Source organism: Coturnix japonica, chromosome 9, assembly GCF_054131305.1.
Source record: "Coturnix japonica strain WE chromosome 9, WE-NBRP24, whole genome shotgun sequence".
NCBI lineage: Eukaryota > Metazoa > Chordata > Aves > Galliformes > Phasianidae > Coturnix > Coturnix japonica.
The window spans coordinates 25403141-25425570 of record NC_140671.1 but is presented as its reverse complement, the minus strand read 5'-3'; the positions used below and the strand labels follow the sequence as shown (position 1 = coordinate 25425570).

At 49.0% G+C, this 22430-nt stretch overlaps 1 protein-coding gene across 1 annotated transcript; it reads left to right on the top strand.

Annotated features, from left to right (window-relative positions):
* Positions 1-14458: 14458 nt before the first annotated feature.
* Positions 14459-20716, top strand: LOC146759867 (uncharacterized). The gene is made up of 9 exons (XM_085509717.1): positions 14459-14579; positions 14785-14846; positions 15460-15613; positions 15802-16058; positions 16247-16332; positions 17288-17418; positions 17936-18053; positions 18370-19197; positions 19704-20716. The coding sequence occupies exons 1-9, from the start codon at positions 14465-14467 to the stop codon at positions 19720-19722; spliced, it is 1770 nt and encodes a 589-aa protein (XP_085365843.1). The 5' UTR covers positions 14459-14464; the 3' UTR covers positions 19723-20716.
* Positions 20717-22430: the final 1714 nt, after the last annotated feature.

Here is a 22430-nt window from a genome sequence, read left to right as displayed (position 1 = left end):
GGCAGCGTCTGTGCAGCCGGCGTGTAACGTGATTAAAGACACGGACGGATCGAAACCAGGGGATCGTTGTGACCCAGGTCCAGTATATCCGGAATGCGAATCGGGCGCATTTCTTCCTGATGATAATTTGAAGGGAGCAGAAACGACAAATTTCCCTACAGCGTACTGTGGTGTCTTAGAGCAGTGCAGAAAAGAAGCAATATTAAGGGGTGATGGTGACACATTGCAAGCCTTTCCTGTGTTGTATCAGCCGAATCAGGTCCCCCGTTGGGAACCCCTGCCTTATGAGGCAGTGAAAGAGCTAAGGAAGTCAGTGAGAACATACGGAGTTCAGTCTACCTTTACATATAATCTTTTGGTTGCAATTGGTGATAGTTATGTTATGACCCCTCATGACTGGAAAAGTGTGTTACGAATGATCCTCTCTCCCATGCAATACACCGTGTTCATGACTGAATACCGGGATCAGGCTGCTGTCCAGGCCTTGAATAATTTGAACAATCTAAATCACATTGGCCTAGAGGAACTCATGGGGGAGGGGGTCCGGGCAACACCTCAGGCACAGGCACAGCTGGACAGGCAATGCCTGGAACAAGTTAAGACTTTGGTGTTGCGTGCTGTCCGTCGGGTTCCTGATATTAATTCACCCGATGCTTCATTTACTTCAATTAGGCAAGAGGCTACTGAGCCTTACATTAAATTTCTTGACCGTTTACAAAATTCATTAGAGAGACAAGTAGAAAATGAAGCTGCCCGAAATGTCTTGCTTAAGCAATTAGCAGTAGAAAACGCAAATGCAGACTGTCGAAAGGTTTTAAAGTCCCTAAGGAATGCAGACCCATCAATTACTGACTTGATTAAAGCCTGTCAAGATGTAGGCACAGAAAGTCATAAAATGGCCCTGCTAGCAGATTCATTGGCCACCCAACTTGATGCAGGGACAGCTCAAAAAGTAAAGTGTTACAATTGTGGAGAACCAGGTCGTGTCCAACGGGACTGTAAAAAGCCCAAGCGAGTAAATAAAAATGCTTCTGCTGTTCCAACTCGACCCTGTCCACGGTGCAGGAAGGGGCTACACTGGGCTAGAGACTGCCGATCCAAACTTCCTGTTGCTGCACAGCCCTGCGATCTGCCGGGAAACGGCAAGAGGAGCGCGAGACCGCGCGCTATGACAGCAAATACGGTCCCGACTCAGCCAGATGCTGTCTGGCCAGCTCACTCAGACCAGCCACCATTGGCAGCGCAGGAGTGGATTTGTCCACTGCCCAGTCAGTGACGCTGACTGATAGCACCGTGACTCTCATTCCAACAGGGGTAATGGGTCCCCTTGGGGACGGGCGTAGCGCCCTCTTGTTAGGACGTTCTTCTGTTACAAGGATGGGACTTTTTGTTTTACCTGGAGTTATAGATGCTGACCATACCGGGGAAATTAAGATAATGGCATGGACACCCTCACCCCCCTGTTTTATTCCAAAAGGCCAAAAAATAGCACAATTAGTCCCTTTTCATTCTATGACCAAACCTGGTATTAGAGATCGAACCGGTGGATTTGGGAGCACAGATAAACCTGTTGTGCTATGGACCACACAACTGTCAAAAGACAAACCTTTATTACCATGCTTAGTAAATGGCAGGCAGTTATTAGGACTAGTGGATACTGGAGCTGATGTTACCATCATTAAGTCCAGTGATTGGCCCTCTGAGTGGCCACTAAGAGACCCTAATTCTGCTATTGTGGGGGTTGGGGGCCTACAGCAGCCAAAACAAAGTGCCCGAATTTTATCTTTTGAAGGGCCTGATGGTCGCATTGCTCACGCTGCTCCTTACATTTTACCAATTCCCTGTACTTTGTGGGGTCGTGATCTCTTAAGTCAGTGGGGTATGATTTTGCAGACAAATTTTCAGTAAGGGCCATTGATCGGCAGCAACCTATACCCTTAGCTTGGAAAACAGAACAACCTATTTGGGTAGATCAGTGGCCCTTAAAAAGAGAAAAGTTGCTGCACTTACATGAGTTAGTTCAAGAACAGCTAGCTGCTGGTCACATAGTGCCTACTACCAGCCCTTGGAATACTCCGGTTTTTGTTATCCTCAAGAAGAGTGGAAAATGGAGACTTTTACAGGACTTGCGTGCTGTCAATGCAGTAATTGAGCCTATGGGAGCGTTGCAGCCTGGCCTTCCTTCACCCTCAATGTTACCTTCGGATTGGCCTATAGCAGTCATTGATTTGAAAGACTGTTTTTTTACCATTCAGCTTCATCCAAAAGATGCACCACGATTTGCTTTCTCAGTGTCCTCTATCAACCTACAAAGCCCTGTTCAGCGGTATCATTGGACAGTGTTACCACAAGGAATGCTTAATAGTCCAACGATATGTCAATTGACTGCAGCAAATGCATTACAACCAGTACGAAAGGCTAGACCTCATGTCCTTATTTATCATTACATGGATGATATTTTAATAGCAGCAGAACAAGAAGAGGGTCTAAAGGACGCTTTACTGCTCGTCCGGGAGGCAGTCCAATCTATAGGCTTATAAATAGCAGAAGAAAAAGTGCAACTTAGTTCTCCATGGAAATATTTAGGATGGAAAATTGCATCTCACACTATTCAGCCACAAATCCTCAAAATAGTACCTCACGTATGGACATTAAATGATCTGCAAAAGTTATTAGGAACCATCAATTGGTTGCGGCCACTTTTGGGAATTACTACTCAAGAGCTGCATCCTTTATTCAAACTACTGAAAGGAGACCCAGATCTAACTTCTAAAAGACAATTAACACCAGAAGCACAACAATGCTTAGACTCTGTAATAACATCAGTGCAAAATCGATACAGCCATCGTGTTTGTTTATCACTTCCAGTACATCTCATAATAATATCCAACTTCTATCAGCCATATAGCTTGTTATGTCAATGGGATACCTCAAAAAAGGATCCTCTCATTATTCTCGAATGGGTATTTTTACCTCATACATTTTCAAAAACTATTACATCACGAGTGGAAATGTTTGCTATGCTAATACAGCGAGGTCGTCATCGTCTACAAATTCTACGAGCTCTTGACCCTGATTGCATATACGTACCTGCTACTAAAAAAGATTTAGATTGGATGCTTGCGCAGTCACTTCCTTTTCAGACTGCTATGGCAGACTATACCGGACAATTGTCCACTCATCCTCCCAAACATCAGTTACTACATAATTTGGCTGATATCCCCATTGCTACTAATACTTTACTTTCACATGTTCCAATACCTAATGCTGTTACTGTATTTACAGATGGCTCTGGCAAGACACACCAAGCAGTGGTTCTCTGGCGTGCGACTGCTACACAATGGCAGTCAGACGTACATGTTGTTGATGGATCACCTCAAGTTGTAAAACTTGCTGCAGTAGCTCGAGCTTTCCAAATTTTTTCAGACCAAAAGCTTAATATAATAACTGACTCTTTGTATGTTACAGGTATCATTCAGCGGATTGAAGGATCCTTTCTTAAGGAAGTTGATAATCCGGTTTTGTTTGTACAGCTCAAACGAGTCTTGCATTATGTTTCTCACCGTACTCTTCCTTATTTTATTATGCACATTCGATCGCATACTACATTGCCTGGTCCTTTAACTGAGGGCAACCGTAAGGCTGATCAAGCCACAGTCGCTTTTGCTACTCCTCAATTATTTGAGCAAGCACGACTCTCCCATCAATTTTTCCATCAGAACAGGAGAGCCTTACAAAAACAATTCCAACTGATAGTAGATCAAGCCCGTAACATTATTTTAACATGCCCAGACTGCCAGGCAATTGCCCCTTTGCCTCAAACTGGGACAAATCCACGTGGAACAGCCCCTCTTCAACTCTGGCAGACAGATGTCACTCACGTTCCTGAATTCAGCCGTCTAAAATACGTACATGTAACGATAGATACTCATTCTTCTTACATATTTGCCACAGCACATACAGGTGAACGCAGTCGTGACGCCCGTAAACACTGGTTATCTGCTTATGCTGCTATGGGAATCCCTCATACGGTAAAAACAGATAATGGGCCCGCTTATACTTCTAAGGCCACTCAAACTTTCCTTCAAGAATGGGAAGTTAGACATATTACAGGCATCCCTCATTCTCCCACTGGACAAGCTATCATTGAGCGTACTCATCAAACACTGAAATCTGTTCTTAATAAACAAAAAAGGGGGAATACGGGAGACACACCACAAGAAAGATTATGTAAGGCTTTGTTTGTGCTGAATTTTTTGAATCGTGATCATACAAATACAACTCGTGTGGATCGTCATTTTGAGGGTTCCCCAGTGCTCAAGGAACGGCCAATGGTTAACATTCGAAATATGGCCACAGGGCACTGGGAAGGTCCCTTACCATTGATAACCTGGGGTCGTGGATATGCTTGTGTTTCTACAAGGACTGGCCCTACATGGGTTCCGGCAAGATATGTTCGGCCTCATCTCAAGGCAGAAAATAACACCCAGCCTTAATAATGATTGTGATTATACGCCTCTTACTTCATTGATATTGCTTTGTAATTTGTTGTATTGCAAATAATAATTTTAGTAATGGTAAGACATAGTAGGTAACTCTTCCACATTACTGGTATAAATTTAAGAATTAGAATTATTAAGCATTATTTAGATTATTGTGTGTCTTTCCTATTTTGGCAGTAGATAGAATATAAGTTAAATAGGATTTGATGTTACCAATGCTGGAAATTATGGGAATAGCTCTTCTAGTGTATTAGTAATGTTCAGTTATGATTTTATTAGCCTATCAACTAGCCTCTTCTTAGTTTGTAAAAATAAGACCCTGGAAAAGAATCCTGGACAAACGGATGATTCTTAAACATAACAGTTATTAACTCTTTTTCATCTCACTAATTGGGATTTTCAAAATATGACCATGCATCAATTGAAACAAAGGTGCTTGCAAAAAAAAGCTAACCTCGGCAATTTATTCTGTTTTGTAAGCAGGTGTTCCACTTGGACTCTGTACCATGCACTGGCCATGCGGATGCAGTGTACAAATGGAAAATACCATTCAGACCCTGAGTAGGAAAAGAGCAAGAGAGAATCCGTGGTGGATGAGAAAGGGAAAGTGCACCTTGAAGCAGGGGACGCCCTGCTGGCGCTGCCTATCGCATCCACCGCCAACATGATCCTTCTCTCTCCTTTTCTGCAGTTTTCTGCCTCTCCAGGGACAATAAGTAATAATGTGCTAGCTTAGGGAGTATTTGCTTCATGCTAACGGGATGGATAACACGAAATTGAAGTCTTTTCTAACCTATTTCAAATTTACACAGAATTGGATTCTCAGGGGTTCTTTTCCAGGTTGTAGGAACTTAGGCCGCAGGCAAAATGCGTCTGATATTTTAGTGGATTTAACCATATATTTTGTCATTTGCCTTATCTCCTTTTTCATTTTCAGAATATTGTCAATCGAGGCCTTGATTGAGTTATAATGATTATGTTATTAATATAATTAGTATTATTATTTTATAGTATGGCAGTAGCTTGTCAATAAACAAAAAAGGGGGAATTGTGGGGATACAAGAAAAGCTGTTCAGAGCAGCAGCTGTGGAGCAAGATAAACAGCATGGGAACCAAGGACACCTCTGCAAGGAGAAGAAGAGTCTCACAGCTCTGATTGGTTATGTGCCTGCATGGACAGTTGAAAAGTGTTTTGTAGAATGCTTTGTTGACATGTAAGATGTTTGGGAAAGTTGTAAGGGCAGATGGGAAAGTTAGAAAATAACAACTTGTGAAGGTATATAAGGGATGTGAGAACTTGTAATAAACGATTTGGATCGTTCACATCTGAGTCCGTGCCGAGTCGCTGCATTTCATCACCAAAAGAAATGGATTTCTCTACAAAATTATCGCTTGTAGCCAAATATGACACATTGTTTCCAGAATAACTCTTTTCATCTAAAAAAGAATGACATTTCCAACAGAAATATCGATTTCTGACAAATTTTAGAAGTAGGTCACATGAATATCAATACTTATCCCAGAAATGAAAAGTACACTCTTAGGTATCACTCTTCATCCTTGCAAAGCTATGGTTTTCTTCCCAAACTAATGCTTTTCATCCCTACAAATAGCACTTTCTCCCTAAATTACTGGTTTTCATCCCCAAAAGAAGACACATTCTCTTTAAAATGATGCTTTGTAACAAATTATGACTCATTGATTCCAGAATATCTGTCTTCCCCTACAAAATAATGACATTAACATAAGAATTATCCATTTCAGACAAATTTCCGATGTATTTCACACTAATATCAAGACTTACACCAGGAAAAATGTGTTCTCTCTTAGGTATCACTCTTGAATCTTGCAAAAAATTCATTTTCTTACCAATACAAAGCTTTTCATCATTACAAGTAGCATTTTCTACCCAAAAGAGTGGTTTTCATCCCCAATAGAAATCCTTTTCTCTACAAATGTGTCTGGGTCTCACTGTCTCCCACTGTAATCCATGGGGTCCCTATGTGTCCCAATGTACCCCTATGGGTTCCAGTGTCTCCCTATGGGTCACTATGTGTCCCTATGTGGCCCAATGTCCTCCCTATGTGTTGCTATGGGCCTTTATGGGGTCTCGTATGGGTCTCAGCGAGGTCCCTATGTGTCTCTATGGGTCTCACTGTCCCCCACTGTAATCAATGAAGTCCCTAGGTGTCCCAATGTCCTCACCTCGATGAGACCCTTAAGAGACTCCATAGAGGCACATGGGGACCACGTTGAATCCCATAGATACCCATATGAAAACATTTGGGCCCATAGATACCCATAAGAGACCCCATAGAGACCCCATATAGGCACATAGGGACCACATTGAAACCCTTTGATACCCATAGGTAGACATTTGGGCACAGAGATACACATAAGAGACCCCATAGAGACCCCATAGAGGCACATAGCAACGCATATGGGGGACATTGGGACACATAGGGACACATAGTGACACATAGGGAGACACTGGGACACATTAGGTGACGCTGGTCCACATAAGGACACCATGGATTACAGTGGGGGACAGTGAGACCCATAGAGACACATAGGGACCATGCTGAGACTCATATGAGACCCCATGGAGGCACATAGGGACCACACTGAAACCCATAGATACCCATAGGATGACATTTGGGTTCAGAGCTACCCATAAGAGACCCCATAGAGACCCCATAGAGGCACATAGCAACGCATAGGGGGGACGTTGGGATACACAGGGACACACAGTGACTCATAGGGAGACACTGGGACACATATAGGGGGACATTGGGACATATAGGGACCCCATGGATTACAGTGGGGGACAGTGATACCCATAAAGACAAATAGGGAACCTAGCTGAGACCCATAAGAAACCACATAGAGGCACATAGGGACCACATTGAAACCCATAGATACCCATCTGAAGACATTTGGGCCCAGAGATACCCATAAGAGACCCCTTAGAGACCCCATAGAGGCACATAGCAACCCATAGTGGGGACATAGGGAAACATAGGGACACATAGTGACCCATAGGGAGACACTGGGACCCATAGGGGGATATTGGGACATATAGGGACCCCATGGATTACAGTGGGGGACAGTGAGACGCATAGAGACACATAGGGACTCTGCTGGGACCCATAAGAGACCCCATAGAGAAACGTAGCGAGCACATTGAAACAGATAGATACCCACAGGAAGTCATTTGGGCCCAGAGATACCCATAAGAGACCCCATAGAGACCCCATTGAGGCACATAGCAACCCATAGTGGGGACATTGGGACACCTAGGAACACATAGTGACCCATAGGGAGACACTGGGACCCATAAGGGGACACTGGGACACATAGGGACCCCATGGAATACAGTGGGGGACAGTGATACCCATAAAGACAAATTGGGACACCGCTGAGACCCATAAGAGACCCCATAGACGCACATAGGGAGCACATTGAAGCACAAAGATACCCATAGGAAGACATTTGGCCCAGAGATACCCATAAGAGACCCCATAGAGGCACATAGCAACCCATAGGGGGGATATTGGGACACATAGTAACACATAGTGACCCATAGGGAGACACTGGGACACATAGGGGGAAAATGGAGCACATAGGGAACCCATGGATTACAGTGGGGGACAGTGAGACCCATACAGACACATAGGGACCCTGCTGAGACCCATAAGAGACCCCATAGAGGCACATAGGGACCACATTGAAACCCTTAGATACCTGTAGGAAGACATTTGGGCCCAGAGATAATCTTAAGAGATCCCATAGAGGCACATAGCAACACACAGGGGGGACATTGGGACACGTAAGGACACATAGTGACCCATAGGGAGACACTGGGACCCATAGGGGGACATAGAGATCTATAGGGGGACATTGGGACACATTGGGACCCCATGGAGAGACATAGAGACACATAGGGACACTTTGGGAGGCATAATAATTCAATTATCAACGTGACTCCCATTTCCAAGCAAGGTTGTCAGGAGGATTAGGGCAACTCCAGGCCTGTTAGCCTGACCTCGGTGCCAGGGAAGGGAATGGAACGAATTGTCTTGAGGGAGATGACAGATGCGGCAGGTGTGGGATGAGCAGGAGATCAGACCTAGCCAGCATGGGTTCGTGAAGGGCAGCTCCTGCTTGACCAATCTGATCTCCTTCTACGATCCTGTGACCCATCTGATGGATGAAGGAAAGAAAGGCTGTTGATGTGCTCTACTTGGACTTCAGCAAAGCCTTCACAACTGTCTCCCATGCTATTCTCCTACAAAAGCTGGCAGCCCTTTTCCAACCTTGAGAATTCTGTGATTCTGTGAGGCAGCATCTCTTGGACATCGCTCTGCAGTGAAGACCGCCCCAGCTTCCTCAGCGAAGGCATCACCACTGGTGAGTTTCTCTCTCGCTTAGAACCTCTGTACATTTGTTACCATCTTTGTTACCATCTGTATAGTTACCACCTAGACAGGGGGACATAGAGAGACACTGGGACCCATAGGGACCCATAGAGATCCAGAGGAAGACATTGGGACCCATAGAGAGACACTGGGACCCATAGGGACACATAGAGAGACACTGGGACCCATAGGGACACATAGAGACCCATAGACAGTCATTGGGAGCCATAAGGATAAATTGAGACCCACAGAGACCCCATTGAGACCCATAGTGCCTCAAAGAAACCCATAGCGACCCCATAGTCACCCATAGCGCCCCATAGGAACACAAAGATACCCCATAGATCCCCATAGACACCCCATAGTGACGCATAGGGGCCCAAAGAGACCCCATAGCACCCCATAGCTACTCCATAGTGCCCCATAGCAGCCCATGGAGCCTCATAGACACTCCATTGTGCCCCACAGCACCCCATTGCACCCCATAGGGACCCATAGACACAGCATACTGCTCCATAGAGCCCCATAGACACCCCATAGTTCCCCACAGCACCCCATAGCAGCCCACAGTGCCCCATAGACACCACATAAGGCCCTACAGCCACACCATAGAGCCCAATTGAACCACATAGACACCCCATATCGCCCCATAGTGCCTGTAGACACCCCATAGAGCCCCATAGAGACCCACTGAACCCCATACAGACCCCATGCAGACCCCATAGAGCCCCACAGACAACCCATAGATCCCCAAAGACACCCCATAGACTCCCCATAGAGCCCCATAGGGACCCCTTAGCGCCCCATAGAAACCCCATTCTTCCGCATAGAGCCCCATAGCAAACCATAGCACCCCATAGTCACCCATAGCGCCCCATAGGAACCCAAGGATACCCCAAAGCACCCCATAGCCACCCTACAGCACCGCATAGCCACCCCATAGAGCCCCATAGACACCACATAGTGACCCATAGTGACGCATAGGGGCCCAAAGAGACCCCATAGCACCCCATAGCTACTCCATAGTGCCCCATAGCAGCCCATGGAGCCTCATAGACACTCCATTGTGCCCCACAGCACCCCATTGCACCCCATAGGGACCCATAGACACAGCATACTGCTCCATAGAGCCCCATAGACACCCCATAGTTCCCCACAGCACCCCATAGCAGCCCACAGTGCCCCATAGACACCACATAAGGCCCTACAGCCACACCATAGAGCCCAATTGAACCACATAGACACCCCATATCGCCCCATAGTGCCTGTAGACACCCCATAGAGCCCCATAGAGACCCACTGAACCCCATACAGACCCCATGCAGACCCCATAGAGCCCCACAGACAACCCATAGATCCCCAAAGACACCCCATAGACTCCCCATAGAGCCCCATAGGGACCCCTTAGCGCCCCATAGAAACCCCATTCTTCCGCATAGAGCCCCATAGCAAACCATAGCACCCCATAGTCACCCATAGCGCCCCATAGGAACCCAAGGATACCCCAAAGCACCCCATAGCCACCCTACAGCAAAGCATAGCCACCCCATAGAGCCCCATAGACACCACATAGTGACCCATAGTGACCCATAGGGGCACAAAGAGACCCCAAATCATCCCATAGCTACTCCACAGTGCCCCATAGCAGCCCATGGAGCCTCATAGACACTCCCTTGTGCCCCACAGCGCCCCATTGCACCCCATAGGGACCCATAGACACCCTATACTGCTCCATAGAGCCCCATAGCACCCCATAGTGCCTCACAGCACCCCATAGCACAACATAGTGCCACATAGACACCACATAAGGACATATAGCCGCGCCATAGAGCCCCTATACATCCCATAGAGCCCCGTAGGCAACCCATTGTGCCCCATAGAGCTCCCATAGCCACCCATAGAAACTCATTTTGCCACATAGACACACCATAGCGTTCCATAGACAATGGGTCCTGGCAGCGAGTGGGCCGGAACCAGCACTCTTCCTCGGGGCTGTCTCTCTTTGGGATCAGGGACGACGCTGACCCTTTTCACCTGCCATCCCGCTCTGAGGCAGTCGGGGTGCTGGGAAGGGGTAGATGGGCTGCAACCTGCTTTCCAATCAGAACGAGTGGATGCAAATGGAGTCGGAGGTGTTACAAGGAGATGCTCTGGATTGGAACATGGAGAGCAGAGCTGGTGTGTCCCAGCAGGCAGGCGTAGTCAGGTGCCCTTTGGAGCCTGCTGTTGTTGGCGCTGAGCTCAGGAGCCCCATCAGCGTGGTGCTGCGTGCTGCGTATGGCAGCGCCAAGAGATTCCCTTGTGGAAGAAGGGGGAGGATGAAGGAGGCCGAGGGCCCTTTGCTCAGGGCCGGCTCCTCTGTGGCCTCTTGCTGGCCGGAGAGAAGGGCTGCCCGCTGGGCACAGGCAGTGCCTTCTGGCTCCCGTGCCGTGCCCTGTCCTCCAGCCCCCTCCTCATGCCATGTGGAACGCCAGTGCCAGCAGTGCCAGCAGTTAGAACCCTGTTGGGCCATGTTAGAACCCTGGCCTCAGATGTCACCTTGTTCACCACTGCCCCACGCAATGCACTCGCCTCTTAGAGCTCTGGCCATTAACAGCCATGTGGGGGCCTAAGAGAGCGAGGCAGGAGGAAACCCAACATTTAGGTGGGAAGATGGTTCTGGGGACCGTGGGGTCGAGGAGGAGGAGGAGGGGGCCCACCAGGACCATCAGGCGGCAGACACGCAAGCGAGCCCATTGCCATCGCGCCTGGACCAGGCGCGTGACCACCTCTGTGGAGCCCATGGAGGTGGATCCACCTGAGGATGAACCCATGGAGGTGGATCCACCTGAGGATGAACCAATGGAGGTGGATCCACCTCCAGATGAACCCATGGAGGTGGATCCACCTGAGGATGAACCCATGGAGGTGGATCCACCTGAGGACGAGCCCATGGAGGTGGATCCGCCCGATGCACAGCTGGCCTGGCACCACACCACCGTGCCAGGCCCTGCAGCAGTGTCACGGGTTACTTAGATTTACCTATGCCTGTGACAGGGGAAGCCAACCCGTGAGCCCCCCTCCCCGGGGCCCGGAAAGGAGGGGGAAAAGGGGAGTGGGATAAAACAGTGACAATCTAAGGAGGAAAAACTTATTTTACTAAATATGATATCAAAATACAAGATAACACAATATAATATAATTGAGGCTAACAAATCGAACGAAACAGAGAGAGAGAGTCCCCGAAAACCGAGAGGCCTACTGTGAACTCTAGGCGACACGGCTGGAACGCTTCCCACTCTCCGAGAAGTTCAAGAGAAGAAGGAGGGCACTCCAGCCTGGGAACGAGATTATATAGCGTCCTGGTCCTGTGACTTATCATTACCCCTGTTGTTCTCTGGGATATGTAGTCTTCTTCTGTGGACTGCACATTCAATAGAAGTATCCATACTTTACATGATGTTATGATGTGGAATACTGATAGCAAAATTACGAAATTACAAAACCATGACAAGCAGTACCACCTCAGCTGCAGCATCACTGGTCCAGGCGCTGGGCTCCGTACCGTCTGCGTGGCCCCAGCCCCCGGCATTAGCCGGGTGGCTTCATTTAACATCATCTCCTCTTCTGAGACCTTGCGGGCCCCCAGTTCCATCTGAATCCTATTTTTATTGTTAAATTTAGTTAGTTAGGATTAGGTGTTAGGAGTAGGTTATTGTTCACGTTTTATTGTTAGGTGTAGGTTTTTGTTCCTGTTTTAGAGTTAGACATAGGTTACTGTTCGTACTTAGAGCTGGGTGGGTTCCTACCAGCAGCTGGCAGCAAACAGAGCTCACTTGATAAGCACACGTCTGCTTTCTCACCCAATGCCATGAGTGCTGCTTCATGAGTGCAGAGGTCTGTGACATCTCCGAGGGATGGGTTTTGCATCTTGTGACTTTTCTGTTGAAGATTGTCAAGGAGCAGAGCGTGAGTGGCTGTGAAATGCAATTGGGCTTCATGGAAACAGTCTGGAGCTGTGTCTGGAGCTTCGTGCGTGGCCATTGTAAGGTAGGTGTGCCTTACTGTAAGCGTGCACTGAAGCAGTGTTGGTTAAGCACAGCTCACTCCTCTGTCTTCAACAGATCAGCTTTCTGCACTCTATTTCTGTGACTGGCATTGTAGAGCACAGCAGCAGCAAGGCCGCGAACACGTGTACAACCAGGTATGTGAACATGGGAAACTTCAATGGTTAGAATAAGATTGCTGTTATTATTAATAAGGCAGTGGTCACGCGTGTGTGCTGGAGCTCAGGGATAGTTTTATTCTTGCCTGTTGAGCTTTTCCCTTATTTGACATCCACCCATCCTCTCTTGCTTCTCTTCCCTTTCAGTTGTTAGAAAGCTCCCTGACTGTTTCCCAATTGATTCTTGTAGGACTCGGAGGGTTTTGAGTCTAAGACTTGGGAGACGGTGAAGAAACCCAAGGCAAGTGCTGCTCAGCTGAGCAAGAAAGCCAAGAAGGAAAGCAAAAAGAAACGATAAGGGCTTGAGCAGGAAGGCACAAAGGACAGCAGAATCGCCTGGAATGCTTCCTCAGAGGTGCACCAAAGGACACACACTGTGTGGTCCGGTTTTCACACCTGGCTGTGCTTTCCCTTTCGTGGACTGCAGAGAGGAACTATGGAAGCTGTGTCTTTATTCATTACCAGTATCCCGCCTATTTGATTTCATATTGAAATGTATTTTGGATGCATTTTGCATCTCTTTGTTGCAAATAAAAGCGAAACAAACATTTGAATAGTGGTGCTGCCTCTTTCAATAGCCGCTCAAAACGTGCCTGGCTCGTGCTTGTAATCACAGGCTTCATGTGATTACATGTGAACACACATGAAGTGTTTGGCTTCACGTCCCTCCCTGGAAATGGAGCTGCTTGTCCCACGTTTCCGTGTTGGTGTTCCCAACTGGTGGCCTTTCAGCTCAGCTGGAACTGCTGGCGATGGACTGTGAGCATCCCCTGCTCTGTGAGGGCTGAGAGAAACAAAAGCAGTGCGGGAGGAAGAAAGGTATCCCTGAGCCTTGAGCTTGCCTCTCTTCCCTGTTGGCTTTTCAGGGTTCTGATGCACTGTCTGTTGCTGTTTGCATTGGGAAGTGCAGCTGCATGTGGGCAGCCATGTCGTGCTCTTCAGCTTCTCATCTACCCACAAGGAGGAGTTCAAGTGTGGGTGAGATGGTGAGAAGAGCTGGGCTGGGAGTGGAGCAAGGAGGAGAGGGCAGCGGGAGGGCTGCAGGTGAACGTGCCTTGGGCCCAGAGCCACCTCCATCCCTTCTGGTGGGGGCCATGGCACACAGGGGATGAGCATCAGCCTGAAAAGAGCAGAGCTGGGCTCCTGCAGGCAGGGCAGGCAGCAGGCAGGCACAGAATGGGCAGCAGCCATCACCGGCTGCATTCCATTGCGTCACAATGGGCTGCTGTGTGACATGGAACCCAGGAGCAGCATCAGAGCGGCTGCAGGGTGGTGGGTGCCACATCCTGGAGGAGCTTCTGGCAGACGACTGGAAGCATCTGGAAGGGGTGAGCTCCCACATGGCTGCTGCCAACAAGGAGCAACCTGCGCGTGTGATACGTACCAAGTTAAGCTGGTGGGAGGACGGCCCCGCAACGGGCTGTGCCTCCAGGAGTCCATATGGCACCACCAAAGGTACGGGGATCCACAGCCAGCACACGGCACCGCTGCCAATGGGTCCTGGCAGCGAGTGGGCCGGAACCAGCACTCTTCCTCGGGGCTGTCTCTCTTTGGGATCAGGGATGACGCTGACCCTTTTCACCTGCCATCCCGCTCTGAGGCAGTCGGGATGCTGGGAAGGGGTAGATGGGCTGCAACCTGCTTTACCTTTGCTCTGCAGAGCGAGTGGCCGTCTGGGACTCCGTGGCCGTCTGTGTGCAACAACAACTCCTGCTGCACAAGGTGGGTCAGCACCTGTTTCCTGCCGGTCCCCTTGGAGAGCTGGGCAGTCCCCTTGGCCCTGGGCTGTGCGATGCAGTGACTCTTCCCCTCCCCAGAATGCAGGTTCTTCATAGGGATGTCCCACTCCAAAGTCCCTATGAGGTTCTTCATAGGGATATCCCCCCCTTGAAGTCCCTATGAGGTTCTTCATAGGGATGTTCCCCTCTTGAAGTCCCTATGAGGTTCTTCATAGGGATGTCCCCCCCTTGAAGTCCATATGAGGTTCTTCATAGGGACATCCCCCCCAAAAGTCCCTATGAAGTCCCAGTGGGCCTCCCACAGGTGCAGCACTGCTTGTGGCAGGAGGTGCTGGATCTCAGCGCTGCTCCCAGCTGCTGGAATCCTGGATTCCATGAAGCTGCTTCTGCTGGGGCTGCCATGCTGCAGTTTGGAGGGTGGTGGGAAGGAGAGGGGTGGGCAGTTCCTTCCCAAATGACTCCCAGTCCCCAGGCCAGCACCTCTCAACAGTGGCAGATGATACAGCAGGGCCTGAAGCACGGTCCCTGTGCAGGGAAACTCCCAGGCCCTCCTTCAGCCTTAACCCTTGGGCCCTTCCGTTCTCTTCCACTCGTAGGGGATCCGAATTCCTACCTTCGGTTCCTTCGACATCGTCTTCAAAGAGATCAGGGCTAAGGAGGGCACCCTGGTTGTGCAGTGGCCGGCGTTTCGCCTGGCCAGGAACCTTCTGGACGTCCACAGTCTGACAGGTGATGAGGAACTCCTGACAGGTAGGAGGAGAATTCAACCCTTGCTGGCAAACAGGATGGCTGCCTCCACTTTCAGAAGCAAACCAGCCCTTCCATGGAGCCCATCCAAACACAGGGCCGTCCTGGGTGGTGAATACAAGTAGCACTCAGAAGTAGGGGCAGGAGGGCTGCTAAGTGACCAATTCTGACCACCTGGTGTGATTTTACAGGCCATAAGGAAGTGGAGCCCCTCAAGTACACCGAGGTGGCCTCAACTGCATCGGTGTCCCGGCACAGAGTGGAGACCTGCATATGCAGCACCACATCCCTCATCTCCCACTGCCTGAGGAACGGGGAGAGCGTTGCCTTTGTCCTGAAGGACATCGGGGTCCTCTTCTTAGAAGGAGCACGAGTTCAAATGAAATTCTACTACGACTTCCTCGAGAAGGTCTGTGGGAAAGCCAGTCTGGAAACAGCAGTTTTCAAGGTGAGCTTTTGGGTTCTGCCTGACCCGGGCAGTCCCACAGCCCTTACCCTGCCTGCATATGGCCTGCCAGAACCCGGCCAGCTGCTCAGGCAGCCAAGAGAGCTATGGTGCTGTCAGCTCTCCCTCCGCTCCCGAGTGCTTCAGCCATCACAAGGATGTTCCACCGCCTCCCTGATCCTCCCCTGCAGGTCCCCTGGCTGCTGGACATGGTGGTGTCCCGGGTGGCAGAGGTGGCCTCCCTGACACTCTCTGGCCGGGTCATCGTCTTTCCTGAGTGAGTATGTTTGTGGATGGAGCCTCTGCTCAGCGCAGCTGCTCGGCTCTCCCTTGCTATCGTTTCCTCCTTGTGACCACAGCTGTCCTGCCATGAGGACTCTGGGCAGCCAGTGTTGTTTCTGTGCTGCCACATGGGATGGGCAAACAAGTCTGGTGGCAGCCTCTTGTGTTGCAGCTTGTCCTCAGCCATCAGAGGGGCTGGGGGGAGGCTGAGCACTGGGGGGATGCCTCATTTGGTGCTGTAAGTCTGTCTGGATTGCCAGTCATAACTGTGCTGTCTGCAAAGGATGTGCCGTTAACCAATGACCTGAGTAATGCAGCTGCCTGCAGTCCCATGGAATGATGGCATTACCCCATAGAGATTGCTGGTTTACCTGGGGAAAACAGCCTGATTTGACTGTGTGTGCAAATCAGACCCGACAGGTGACCCCACATGGGGGGGAGTTAAGCAGGGTGGAGAAAGTCACCGAATCTGGGCACGGGGCCTTCACCCAGCTCCACAACCAGAGGGGTGTTTGCTGTTGAAGTCAGTATATCAGGCTCCCCTGGGGTCTGCTGACAGCTCAGGACTCAGGTTGTGCTGTTGCTTAGGGAACTATAATGGAGCAGATGATCCACAGCATTTCCTCCTGGAGCCTTTACCTTCTCTCCAGAGGTGGGCACTTTGAGAATCCACCCTTGGGACCTATTTACACGTCCCAGAGCTGTAGAGGTTTCTGTGAGGAAGATCTGATGGTAGAGATGAAGGAATTTAGGTGATGTTTTCATCCTTTTGAGGCCTGGATTTCTCAGCTGGGTGACCCCATTTCCCAGCACAGCCCCTGGAATTGGGGCACAGGCAGCTTTGGGGGATGCTGGACCTTGATGCAGTGTGAAAATCAAGCTGTGAGCAGGCAATCCCGGTGGGCAGCAAAGGCTGCTGAGTCACGCCTCCATCCTCTCCTTCTGTACAGGTTTAAGTTGGAGTTTATCCACAAACCACCTCCCAGGAAACCATCCAAGGCATCCAGGGAAGTGCCTGGTGAGGGCAAGATGGAGAAAGAAGAGGGTTTGGGTGTGCCACCTCTTGGCCGGGACAAGAAAGGTAAAGCAGCAGCCAGCTCCTTTCCGTGCCCCACACAACCAAGCTGCCGTGGGAAAAGCCCCACTCAGTGATCACCCAATGGCTCCAACTCATGCAAAGATTCATGCCTCTCCCAGCCACATGTTGGTCTCATGAAATGAGGATGCCTCATAAAATCTAAGGTGCAGGATGCGATGTTCCCACGTGCCCCCATCCCTGGGTGTGGCAGGAGGGGGGGGGGATCCTCGGCCCCGTCCTCCCTTTGGGCAACGAGCCCCTAGAAGAGGCTGTCAGCTCACAGACACCACTCAGCTCCTCTTTCCCAAAGCAAAGGTCAGGAAAGCGGGCCCAAATCTGAGCTGCACCCCTGAGAGGAGGAGCTGGGCAAGAGGGACAGACGTCCCTGGAGGGAGGGAGCATCTGCCAGGGAAGTGGAGCGGCCCCCCTGGATGGTTTGGGACAGGCCTGAGCAGCCCTGCATGTCCCAGAGATGGCAGATTGACAGCGAATCCCCTCTGATGAGATGTCTTCTTCCCAGGGCCAGGAAAGATCCCTGAGCAGCCATCCTTACATGGCCGACGGAGCACTGCCCATAGAGGAGGCACAGGTTCTTTTCCCAAAACAAGGGTGGAGCAGAAGAAGAGCTCTGTGCCCAGGTGAGGCTGGGTGCTCGGGGTTGGGATCCTCATGGGGCTGAACCAGCAAGGGCCCATTCTCCAGCCCCACTGCCTGGGGCTGTCCGGCACTGCTGAATGCAGAGCATGGATGGGTAGTATGTGGCTGCTGTGAGATCACAGGGCTGGTTCCCTTCTGGCCCTCAAGAGAACCCAAGGGCAGCCTGTGAGCTCTGCTTGGGGAAGGCTGTGCTGCAGCCAAGGCTGCAGGATGTGGCCCCAAAGGTGGCTGCAGGATGTGGCCCCAAAAATGTCACACACTGTAAAGCATCTCCTCTGCTCTGCTCTTCTCTTTCAGTCAAGTTCCAGCGCTCCCGGCGGTGTCTTCACCCAAAAAGATGGCTGTGCCCAGCAAAACCCAGAGGGAAGGCACGACCAAAAGCACTGCACCACCCACGGGTCCAGCACGGGCAATAAAACCCCACAGGTGCACAGAGGAACAAGGTGCGGTGAGGCCGGCACTGAGCAGCCAAGGTCAGCACAAGCTGACAGCACAAAGTAAAGCAGCAGAGCCAGGCCGCACTCGTGGAGTGGAACCTCAGAGCTGCCAGGAAGGAAGAGGAGCAGCAAAGCCGGTGCTGAGCAGCAAAAGTGATGGGAAACACACAGCCAGAGCTCCAGCACAAGGCTTGGGTCGGGCTCAGGCTGCTGGAGCTCAGTGGGTCAGAAAACAAGCAGTGAAGCCAGCACTGAGCAGCCAGCTTCAGGGCAAAGTCATCACCAAAGGGAAGGCTCCAGAAATACGTCCAGCACAGCCTCAGAGTTTGAAAGAAGAAAGAGGGGTGGTGAGACCGGCACCAATGAGTCAGTTTGTGGGCAAATCCATAGCCAAAGCTCCAGTACCAAAGGCAGGTGGAGCCCAGGCAGTGCAGTCTCAGAGCATCAGAGAAGGACGAGGAGCAGAGAAAACCCTCAGTGATGGCAGAGTGCCGGAGGCAAACAAGGCGGAGCTGAGTGGCCCTCATGCAGCCCGGCCTCCATGGATAATACCCAAGATAGTGATTGAATCGCCATCGAGCTCTGAGGGCAGCCTGCCTGGGAAGCCCATCTACGACAGATCCCTTTTGATGCCACCACCACGCAGCTTCAAGCGCCAACAACGGTCCCGAGACAGGGCACAAAAGAGGTGTGTGATTCCTACCCGTATCGCTGTAGGTTGCCATATCCCTGTAGGAAAGCAGGGGTGGAGGAACAGGGTGGGGGGACTCTCCTGAGACCCCTTGGCTCTGAGGGATGGGATGGCTGAATTCCCTCCAGCCTTGGGCTGCTGCGACACTAGAGGAGAGTTCCTCCTCCTCCAATGCCACGCTGTGCTCTGTTGGCACACCCAGCACACCAAGGCTGATTCTGCAGCATGTGGAAGGCCCAGCTAAGTGTGAGTCTGCTCAGGGTTGGAGAGGAACCCACTGCTTTCCAGCTCGTAGCTCCTCCAGTTCCCTGATGTTTTGGGGGTGGGGGGGTTGCTCAGGAGCAAAGTAATTCAGCTGGACACCGAGGGGGGAGGGAGAGAGAGGGAGTGAAATGGCTGCCCTGCCCTCAGCATCCTGAGCTGAAGTCTCCGACGGGGTCTGTTAGTGGGCAAAGAGCTCTCCAAACCCGCCCTGTTTTTGAAGAGTTCTTCTCCTGTTACAGAAAACAATCGGCCTTGTGAGCGTGGGGGTGCATGGAAGGCTATTGGAGCGAGATGAACAGCAGGTGGAAGCAAGGCTGAGAACCAAGGGCATCTCTAGAAGAGGAGGAGAGCCCTCTTCTAGGGGGGATCACGGCGGAGGAGGCGAAGAAGTCGAGCTACCTGAACATCGTGGGCATGGTGGGCTCTATCGACAACGACTTCTGTGGCACCGACAGGACCATCGGCACCGACTCAGCACTGCACCGCATCATAGAGATCGTGGACGCCATCACCACCACGGCCCAGAGGTGAAACAGAGTCTTCTCAAGCATCAGTGTGAGAAGGACCGCGTTTGCTTCTCTCCCTTGCTGTTGGTGGATGAATCAGGTGGGAAGCATGAGGAGAACAGAACAAAGCATGCAAGACAAAAGCACTCTGAAGTTGCTTGGAGATCTCAGGATAAAGAAACATGCCAAAAATATCTCACACCAACAATGAAGACTAATATTGAGCTGTGAGTTTCCACAAATGGTGATGGTAGTTGTTTTAGTTAATCCTGTCCTCCTGCAGGTTCCCTAACATTGGTTCTGTTGTTTTCTTCTAAGAGAAGTACAAAGAATTATCCATTTCAATAAAAAGGTCTCTCTTAGGTACCACTCTTTACCCTTGGAAAAATATGGTTTTCTTCCCAAACTAATGCTTTTCATCTCTACAAACAGCATTTTATTATCCATTTCAGACAAATTTCCGATGTATTTCACACTAATATCAAGACTTACACCAGAAAAAAATGTGTTCTCTCTTAGGTATCACTCTTGAATCTTGCAAAAAATTCATTTTCTTACCAATACAAAGCTTTTCATCATTACAAGTAGCATTTTCTACCCAAAAAAGTGGTTTTCATCCCCAATAGAAATCCTTTTCTCTACAAATGGTCCCTTGTAGCAACATATGAAACACTGTTATTGGAATACCTCTTTCCCTCTTCAAAATAAGGACATTTCCAACAGAAATATCGATTTCTGACAAATTTTAGAAGAATGTCACACAAATATCAGTACCTATCCCAGAAATAAAAAGTTTTCTCCTAATAATCATTTTTATCCTTGCAAAGACATGGATTTCTCACCAAAATAATGCTTTTTATCCCTTTAAAATAGCGTTGTTTCCCAGAAATACTGGTTTTCATCCCCAGAAGAAGACATTTTCCCTACAAAATGAAGCTTTCTAGCAAAATAGGACACATTGTTTCCAGAATACCTTTTCTCTTCTACAAATTGAGGACATTACTAACAGAAATACCTTTTCTCCTCTACAAAATAAGGACATTTCCAACAGATATATACTTTTCTGACAGATTTAAGAAAAATTTCACAGGAATATCAATACTTATACCAGAAATAAAAAGGTCTCTCTTAGGTACCACTCTTTACCCTTGCAAAAATACGGTTTTCTTACCAAAAGAATGTTTTTCATCTCTACAAACACATTTTCTAAACATAAAGGTGGTTTTCATTGTGGGGATACAAGAAAAGCTGTTCAGAGCAGCAGCTGTGGAGCAAGATAAACAGCATGGGAACCAAAGACACCTCTGCAAGGAGAAGAAGAGTCTCACAGCTCTGATTGGTTATGTGCCTGCATGGACAGTTGAAAAGTGTTTTGTAGAATGCTTTGTTGACATGTAAGATGTTTGGGAAAGTTGTAAGGGCAGATGGGAAAGTTAGAAAATAACAACTTGTGAAGGTATATAAGGGATGTGAGAACTTGTAATAAACGATTTGGATCGTTCACATCTGAGTCCGTGCCGAGTCGCTGCATTTCATCACCAAAAGAAATGGATTTCTCTACAAAATTATCGTTTGTAGCCAAATATGACACATTGTTTCCAGAATAACTCTTTTCATCTAAAAAAGAATGACATTTCCAACAGAAATATCGATTTCTGACAAATTTTAGAAGTAGGTCACATGAATATCAATACTTATCCCAGAAATGAAAAGTACACTCTTAGGTATCACTCTTCATCCTTGCAAAGCTATGGTTTTCTTCCCAAACTAATGCTTTTCATCCCTACAAATAGCACTTTCTCCCTAAATTACTGGTTTTCATCCCCAAAAGAAGACACATTCTCTTTAAAATGATGCTTTGTAACAAATTATGACTCATTGATTCCAGAATATCTGTCTTCCCCTACAAAATAATGACATTAACATAAGAATTATCCATTTCAGACAAATTTCCGATGTATTTCACACTAATATCAAGACTTACACCAGGAAAAATGTGTTCTCTCTTAGGTATCACTCTTGAATCTTGCAAAAAATTCATTTTCTTACCAATACAAAGCTTTTCATCATTACAAGTAGCATTTTCTACAAAAGAGTGGTTTTCATCCCCAATAGAAATCCTTTTCTCTACAAATGTGTCTGGGTCTCACTGTCTCCCACTGTAATCCATGGGGTCCCTATGTGTCCCAATGTACCCCTATGGGTTCCAGTGTCTCCCTATGGGTCACTATGTGTCCCTATGTGGCCCAATGTCCTCCCTATGTGTTGCTATGGGCCTTTATGGGGTCTCGTATGGGTCTCAGCGAGGTCCCTATGTGTCTCTATGGGTCTCACTGTCCCCCACTGAAATCAATGAAGTCCCTAGGTGTCCCAATGTCCTCACCTCGATGAGACCCTTAAGAGACTCCATAGAGGCACATGGGGACCACGTTGAATCCCATAGATACCCATATGAAAACA